This window comes from Amblyomma maculatum, chromosome 2 (assembly GCF_055883805.1).
Source record: "Amblyomma maculatum isolate TAMU_Amacu chromosome 2, ASM5588380v1, whole genome shotgun sequence".
NCBI classification, from domain to species: Eukaryota; Metazoa; Arthropoda; class Arachnida; order Ixodida; family Ixodidae; genus Amblyomma; species Amblyomma maculatum.
Genome location: NC_139345.1, coordinates 17,020,893 through 17,030,051, shown reverse-complemented (window position 1 = coordinate 17,030,051; position 9,159 = coordinate 17,020,893). Strand labels below are relative to the sequence as shown.

Here is a 9,159-nt window from a genome sequence, read left to right as displayed (position 1 = left end):
CCCTTCTTTAACTTGCGTTCAGACTCCTCTGCTTTTTTTTCAAGCACTGTCCATATTAACGAGACAAAAATACATGGGCCCAAGTGGGGTGCGTGCATTCTTCCCCTGTCCATTGTCCGAACAGCGAGTTTCCATATTAACGAGGCATAAATACATTGAAAAGGTTTCGTCCCCAGAAAAACTGTCCATAATTCGGGTCGTCCATATTAACGGGGGTCATATTAATGGGGCACGACTGTATATCAAACCTGAAAAGGCTGCTTTTTGCATATATATATATATATATATATATATATATATATATATATATATATATATATATATATATATATATATATATATATATATATGCAGAAAGCAGCCTTTTCAGGTTTGATGCTATGTCCGTGAACATGTCTTGACAGACAAAATGGCTTGTAAGGAATTTAAAGGTTGCAAATTTAAAACAACTAAGAATTTTTTTACCTGTAGTATGGTCCTAGAAGTGCTAGGAAACAAGACAGGGTCAAGTACAACCCAAGGGCACAATGGCAAATGCCCCTTAAAGGAGGTCTTTCAGCAAATGGCATCGCCCGGTTCTCATGGCATTGCAGTTAATCCTCTAATGTGAAATCGCAGGTAATTAGGAAATGTACTCGAAATGGGATTTAACTGCAATGTTGTGGCAATCATTCAGCACCAGTGATTAAAGGACCACTTTGGAGGAGTTATCTGCCACTGCATTATTGAGTTGTATCTGTCTAGAGTTCTCAGTTGGCTTCAAGCTTAAGCAGGTCACTAGTGAGATTTTCCTCAGCTTACTTCAAGCCAGGGCTCTCCAGTATAGATAATGTGGCAACTGAGCAGTGGTAAGGGATATTGTCCAGCCAGGACGTACAAGTGCAGATAATGCTCACCAGTAGGGTCAGGGCTGCAGAAATAAGGAGTCCACCCACCTTTCCTTTTGTGCTCGACAAAGTGTGCTTAGCAACAGCAATAACCTTCTTTTGAATTTTGCTGTGTGCCTTAATCCTTAATGAGCTTGCACGACTACAGAGGAACTCACTGCTGCTTGTCACAGATCGCTCCACATTACCCTGTTTAGGATGATAGAACAGATTTCGGCCGCTTTAAAGAAATATACATGGTTGCCTTCACTTTTCATAGGCAAACTTTGCAGAGTGAAACTCATGAATGACGCAGCAAGTCCTGCATAGCCTCATATGGCAATGTGCTTGCCAAGGCACAGGACAGCGTGGCCATCTCAACATATTTAACAATGTTCTTGGAGTTCACATGTGGCACTGACCACAGTTTTACACAGCAATCAATGACAGTAAAACTGACACAGGCCAGCAGTGGAGGCCCAGTTGTGTGCACAAATATTGAAAGTGTGCAATTGAGAGACCCCCGTAAAAACCTTTGGAGACCTATTCTGCCCATCGGAACTCTGCAAACTATACCATCACCTATCAAAGTGGATTAGTAGGATAGCATTCTGCTGCTGAGTTGACAGCCTCATCTCGGGGGGAGAAAGCAAAAATGAATGTGGGCCAAGGTTTCAGTCCCAATGTGGTCAAAATTTATTCGGAGCCCTATATTATGCATGTCTTCTGGCTACTCTTACAGCTTCAACATATAAAACTTATTAATCATCCTTCAGTATTTTTTGTACGACTGCCCACATTACGTGTTGAGAACACTGGTGGATCAGAGTTTGCAAAAAGCATAGTTTTTACCTTGGTGATCTGTTGCTTCTGTGCTGTGTGTCTGCGGTGCTAATTGCTGCATATGAAGCTTTGTAAAGAATACTACATATGTGTAGCCATTGCAACTGAAAGGGAAAAGTGCAAGCTTTGTCCTTGCTGCAGATATATGTCCAGTACTCCATACCCAAGTGTGGAAGCCATAGAGCATCAACATTTGTATAGACAGAGCAGCATTAATATAGCAAGCATTTCCTTTGATCAAGGTTATAACAACAGTAAGAGTGAAAAATTGATAGTTTTAAACACGCACTATATAACTAATCCACAGTTGAAAACAATTATAGTTATAAAGAATTCTTGCAGGAGTGCCAAGTTAGGAATTTTATAGGCACTGTCCCCTAGGTGCCCTCTCTGTGTTTTTTGTTAGACTTTTTCTTGATGATATCGTCGAGCAGTCCCTTGAGTTGCTCCAAAGTGACCTGATCTGTATTGGCGGCCTCCTGCTGCCTGCTGATGTCAACATTGGGTGTGGCAGTGCGGCTGCCAGTTTGAGGAGTTTCGGAAGCCTTCCACGGAGAATCACTCCTGCCATATGAGCGACCCGCATTTTTAGTCCTAATGGCCTGGTGCACTTCTGAGGCATTGATCTCGCCAAATAAGTTTTCATTGACTTCGCTGATTTGGCTGTCTTTGGAATTTGAAGGCCGAGCGGCGCTGCTTTCCCTTCCTCGGTACGGTTTGACATCCCTAAGAGAGGCCTTGCTCTCGTGGTCCTTGGCCTTCTTATCAGGGCTGAGACAGAATAGCATCGGTCGCGCTTTTGACGCATTGCCCGCATCGACGCCCCCGCCGCTCGAGTACGAAGAACTCGACATGCTCTCCGGTGTGTGGTACTTGAAGCCTCTGGCAGCGTTCCTGTTCTTGCGGCCGCGCTCCTGGTTGATCCGCAGATCCAGCCTGAGGTTGGAGAGCGCCTTCTGGCAATTGTGCTCGTCGACATCCTCCTCGTCGCTGTCCCGTTCTCGTCTAATCTGTGGTTTAGCTGGTACTTTGTACGCGGGCCTGTTGCGGTCTCTTTCGGACGCGTACTGCGGTTGCCGGTATTCGGCAGACGGTGGCGCGTATTGCGGTTGTCGATAATCCGAGGCTGGACTGCGGTACGCTACGCCACGGTCTAGACTGCTGTACGCTGCCTCGCGCTCTTTGGCTAATAAGGGTGTCTCTGTGACCGTCTGGACGGGGTTTCGCTGCTTGAACATCGTGCCAGCCACAGGTCTTGCGCGGCTTTCAACTACGCAGAAGTTGTCGTCCTTTTGCTCCAACGACCGATATGCGATCTGTCCGTTGAAGGCTTTCAGAAGGCATAGGACGCACAACAGCAGGAGCACGGCTCCTGCAAACAGGCCCGTGATGAACAGGAAGAGGATTAGGAACAGCGACGGGCGGTGCTTGGCCGGCTGCTCCAGGGTCTCGACGATGATCTGGTCGAAGGCTGGCGTGTCGTCGCGTCGTCGCTTGGCCGCGCCGCTGGCGTCGTCATCGTGCCACGGCTGCGCCACACCGCTGGGCTCGCCACGAAATGCTGCCGACGCCACCCAGCCGTCCTTGACGATCGCGCTTGGCGCAGACGCAGCGACCGTCAGCACCGCGAGCAGGACCGCGGCCTTCATGCCGCCCGGCCGAGCCCCCGCTTCGGGCTCGACCTCTACTGCGATTTGCCGCACGTGTCACAGCAGCCGTTTCACTGTTCATGACGATACCTATGCCTGTGTGTCTGTGCGAAATTGTCCTGTGTCAATCGCTTTTTCTACCGTGATTCGATACAGTCATTCGTGTCGTCGTCCTAGATGTAACGCGCCGTCGGTGTGACGCCGGGAAACATACCACTACGGTTGACAAGGATTAGTATTGCGTTCGAACTGAATTTAAGCAGACTTGTAAGAAAAAGGGGTGCGTCGCTCAGTTGCACAGCACGATTCCGTCCAACTCGGCACGTTTTACGTTTGTGTTATGTGGTTAGCGTCCTCTTCTCGTGCGCTGTTTTCTCAGCCGAATCTACCGGCCTTTAAACAGAGTTCATCTCAATACTTCTGGAACTCTACCTTTTCTCCTTACTAGTGTCATTCCTTGCGCATGCGTGGTTTTGTTTGGATTGGATTGGTATGATGATGATGACGTTGTTTTCGGAAGCCGGCGCGGTACAAGGGGCCATGGCGGAAGGGGTCCTGTGCGCCGTGCTCCTGGCTGCTCGGCTATCGCACGCTGCCGCGACTGCCGAGTCCGGGCAGTCTCCGGTTCTGGTCGCGGAGGGCCGCCGGGTGCTGCTGCCCATCAGCCGTGCCTCTGGTGACCATGGAGGAATGCTCAACATCAATGGGACCGTGGTGGGCGTGCATGATAGCCGCCTGCCAACGATGCTGCTCAGCCTTTACGAGAACGTGACCCGCCTGATACTCGCAGAGAAGGCAAGGCGTGTTGTATCCTGGCGTACTGGCGGGACGTAGGGTACGGTCTAATCAATAGAGTGGAGTAAATGCATGTTTGCTCGCCGTTGTCACGTAAGTGCACATGGCAGCATGACGTGCTCACAGGCTTTGAGAGTGATGTAAGGCGCAGTTACACAGTGGTCACCTGTTACGACCTGGAGATTAACGCGCGTTGACATCGCACAGCACACGGGCGCATTTGCGTTTCGCCTCCATCGAAACGGAGAGGCGTCCGTGGGCTGTTCGATGTTAGTGCACAGTAAAGATCCCAGGTGGTCGAAATTACTCCGTAGCCCCCACTACGTACGTCTCCTTTTCCCTCCACTTTCACGCCCACCTTCCACCCGTCCCTTACGGCGCGGGTCCGGTGTCCACGGCGAAGTGTGACAGATACTGCGCTTTTCCTTTCCTGTCAACGAACCAACTTCCATCGAACCGCTGCCGCTATAGTCGGGTTCGAACCTGGGAACTCCGATTCAGTAGCCGGACATCATAGCCACCGGTCACGGCGGGCACGTCGGTTCCTATTTTCGCTTTTCTCATGCTGCACTCACTCAGTTCCCGTTTCTCTTGATTTCCATCGCCTCAAAAATCAATTGCCGCTGGCGTTGGAAACAAATGCCCCGGGTTGTGATTTCAGACACTACATTGGGACTCAAACATTATTTGTGCAGTGTTCAGAGCGGTGTCATACCATATAGTTTCCCATTTCTGATATTTGGTAATAGTTTCTTGCAAAAAAAAAAAAAATCTGTAGACGTGGTCTTTGAATATTGGAGTAAAATTTAAAAGCTCGGCGTGTGCCCTATAATTAGGAAACATTAAAAAAAGTGCTCTTGGCGACCCTTCGTACCTAAAGTCCCTCGTACCCGGTTGGGCCAACATCTTACCGCGAGTTGTCGCCGCTTCCTACTGACGTAACATGGGCTTTGGGTGCGTCTTCCCATTTGGCGATCCCAAGTGATGCGGGCGGGACGGGGCGCCCTCACGGCGTGCATGTTATTATAATGCGTAGGCATTAAATAGGTATATCGGCAGTGTCGTGTCACCAGAATTGCCATCACGGTTACGTTCGAACAAAATTATAAAAAGAATGGTTGATATGATGGAGGACCAAAAAAATCCCGCTGGAGAAATAATTTGGTGAATGTGATTTGCGTGCGTGATTTGCGTACGCAAATGGTGGGATTGGTTACAAAGTGTGTAAAGAGGTAATCAACCAACTGCAATCTGAAAAATTCATAGAGCACTGCAGAATCTGCAGTGGAGAAACGCGAAAGCGTGAGCGTTGCTGCACGTGGTACATCGCACGCCACTTGTCGAACAGCCCCGCCGGGGCGGCGCAGTGGTTACGGCGCTCGACTACTGTTCTTAAGGACGCGGGATCGAATCCCGGCCTCGGCGGCCGCTTTTCGATGGAGGCGAAAAGCAAGGCGCCCATTTGCTGTGCGATGTCAGTGCACGTTAAAGAACCCCAGGTGGTCGAAATTTCCGGAGTCCTCCACTACGGCGTCTCTCATAGCCTCAGTCGCTCTGGGACGTTAAACCCCACAAACCAAACCAAACCAAACTTGTCGAACACAACCAGCGTTCTTTTGAACGCATTCGCATCAGAGTTGTGTGACGTTCTATAAGGAAAGGCGCAGTATCTGTCACTCGCGGAATCGCGCTAACACATCTCGAGGACAACACAGCAACGCTGATCACTTCAGCATATTTCTCTAGTGCAGATTCTGCCGGGGTTGTTTTTTTTTTTTTTTTTTTTTTTGTTTTTCGAAAATTTTATGCAAGTCATAGGCAGCTCGTTTGGTCTAAAAGGGATCCGCTGATGTCGCCATAACCAGGAACTGATAAAAACGGGGTCGCAAAAAATAACGCACCTTATTTCGTAGTAAAATTGTAAGGCAACCGTTATTGGTGCGGCGTTCGTATCATTTCGCTTTCCATTTAGCACCTATCGGCTGTTAAAGTTACCGGCTAGTTTGCGACAGGGATTCAGACCGATCGACACATATGTACTATACAGTGAAATGTTTTTAGCGTGAACACAACAAAGCGTGCCGCGCTGTACAATCAGTGCAGCCTAGCATGCGTTGGCACTTTGCATACGATATACGCGCGGCTAAGGCTGTTACGTGAAATGATGCGCTCCCTGCCATCTCCCGCTCGCTGTCTTCAACACACAGCGCTGATCACTAAACGGTCTGGTAGCTTTCCCATGCATGCGCAAGTAATCTGATGTGAAACTTGAGAGTTGGATAGCACATCAGAATTCTTGCCGCTGCACACTCGGCGTGTAGCATACAAATGCGTGCCTTTCTTGAGCTGTCATCACCGCGTGTTGTAGGTAACAATTGAAGACAGCACGCCTAGAAAGTCGAGACCTCATTGATGGCAGGGAATGCATCCCGCTCAACCGTGCGTATCTCGCACGTGAACTCCATACCAGCGCTCGCTAGACTGCTCTGACTGTAGAGCGCCGTGTTTACGCTCATAAATTTTGTGCCGGCAGAAAAAGTAAACTGAGCACGTCATTGCCTTCTAGCATTTTTGACGGGTTGCCTATGGCAGGTTGTGGTATGTGCAGCCTGCCAGTAGAGCGTACTTTGCTGTCATAACTATAGTTTCGTTATGTCCGACTGCGAAGGCGTGAGAGGGAAGCAGTCTGGCAACTCCTAAAAAACTTGGCCTGGCCACCGCCGCCTCATCAGAGTTCAGTTAGCTTTTGTACTTCATCGCTTTCCTGGAGGCGCCTTCCGGCCCCGGGCGAGAGAGAAACTTTGTGTGGCCCATGTGCGGCCGATCGAGTAAAAGCTCCCTCACCCCTAGGATGGTTTGAGCTCCAGCGCTGGACCTAGCGATATATATAAGCCGCTCTGGCACCCAAAATCATGACGGTTTATTTTGTGATGCGACATGGGTAGTCCCCTTAGAACTGAAGACTGCCGCCAGCGTACATGCTACTTACTGGAAGCGATGCTCACAGCGATTGTCAAGCTTCAGCTGCTCACACGACAGACCAAATCGCGAAGCGCTGTCGCGATCCACCATGACGTGGAGCTAAGGAACTGATTTCCGCTGCTCCGCTTCAGTCCGCGAGTTCTTTCTAGCAGGGCATCGCAGGGTGTCGGCGATAAGATTCACCACATCTTAATGGGATTAACCATCTCATCATAATTGGTATATATGCCGTAGGCTGAAGGGCCTCCTTTGAGGGCCATCTGCCGATTCGATCTAGATTCTTGAGTTGTATCCGAATGTATTCGCCACCGCATTTGCGTGTGATGGGCTTCAACCGCTTCTCTTGGCAGGATCCCGAGCTTAGGGTCGCCTTTCGAGACTCCTTGAAGGACACCATGCTCAAGAACATTGAGAAGTTCGTGGTGCCAGGCATGGACAAGGACAAGCGGGCGAAGATACGCCGGCTCAAATTCGGTTCCGTCTCTGACGGTTTTCACAACGCCGAGCGGTTCATCTTAGTCGGCATCATCGTCGTCGTGGTCACACTGTCTCTGGTCGTTTTGGTCTACTGGTTCGTCGCGTACGTGATCAGCGGAGCCATGAGACGCAGTCCCTCCGACATCGGCATAACTGAACTTGAGGACCTAGACGTCTACTCGACCGACGACGATGGGTCATCGGCCAGCCGCTATAACCGGGCCCGGAGGATTGGCCTTGCGCCAGGAAAGGCACTCCTCGGCTACAGGAGGCTGCCCTGAGCGCTCGAACATCTGAGCATTTCATTCCCTCGACTGCAATATCACGAACTTCAAAACGGCTGCAGCGAATTAATGCATGTACGCGCTTCAATTCAGAGGTGCTTTCTTCATACCTTACGATCTGGCGCGAAAGTGCGAGCGCTCGTTGGCACGCGACGGATAGCGACAAAGAAGCTTACCGCCGATGCTGCCACTGAAAAGAAGTTTGCTTGCTGATGAGCCCCGAAACGTCATCTGCGGTTCAGAAAATGCATCGCTCCAGACTATGTCTGTGAGACTATAATTAATGAATGCAAAACAAATACATTTCTGCGCGTTAATAATCCCGTACTTTTCTTTAGGTCAGGCCGCCGATTTATACATACGCATCTGCATTTCCTGTTAAAATGCTACGTATTCGATTAGGATAATGTGCTTAGAACACATCCAAAGGGGAGAGGAGTTCGTTACTTCATTTTCATCACACGTATAGGTATGTAATTATGTTTAAATTAGATCTTCTCTTTGAATGCGGACGGTATTTCTCTCCGTGGCTTGTTGGTTTCTGTATATGCTGCATTAAAATACTATTACGAAAACTACTTTGTTCCAGACTTCCAAGCGTCAAATCTTAACGGCGGTGAAGAACCATTATTTTGGTTTTGCCAACCAGAACTGGCGTGCTTCCGCTTGGGAACTGAACCGCCTAAAAGCTGGAATTTTTACCTCAGCGTAGAACTATGTCAGCCATATGTCGCATACGGGCTGCTGTGAGCAACCTGGCAAATGGTAGCACCGAAGAACCCTTATTTTTGTTTTTGCCAAGCAGAACAAGCGTGTTTTCGCGTGGAAGAAACTGCCGGAGATGCCGGTTTTAGTTCGTACCTGCTGCATCGCGTTGTTATTCCGTGTGCTGCTTCAACGTGCAATCTCACAAATTCTAGCTACCAGTTAACATAAGCTGACAGCTCAAAAGCAGGCCTCTTATAGATGTAGTAACGAGCTTGACTGGTGAGTTGCAACAGTCTTGCGCATGTGTTTTTTAGTCAGCTACAACCTCGTCTGCAGTAACCTACATACAAAATTCGTCCGCGACAGTTAGTATATAGTAAGGGTTTTCTGGTTACGCAAATGAAAAATTAGGCAAATAATTTGGTTTGGTGTGTAGGGTTTAACGTCCCAAAGCGAGTCAGGCTATGAGAGACACCGTAGTGGAGGCCTTCGGAAATTTCGACCGCCTGTGGTTCTTTAACGTGCACCGACATCGCAGAGCACACGGGCGCCTTG

The 9,159-nt window shown here is 49.2% G+C and overlaps 1 protein-coding gene across 1 annotated transcript; it reads left to right on the top strand.

Moving 5' to 3' along the window:
- The first annotated feature begins 3,898 nt into the window (after window positions 1-3,898).
- LOC146198054 (uncharacterized) lies at window positions 3,899-8,419 on the top strand. Its single transcript, XM_084591840.1, has 2 exons — window positions 3,899-4,153; window positions 7,486-8,419. Exons 1-2 carry the CDS (start codon window positions 3,899-3,901, stop codon window positions 7,891-7,893), a joined length of 663 nt encoding a protein of 220 aa, XP_084447966.1. The 3' UTR covers window positions 7,894-8,419.
- Window positions 8,420-9,159: the final 740 nt, after the last annotated feature.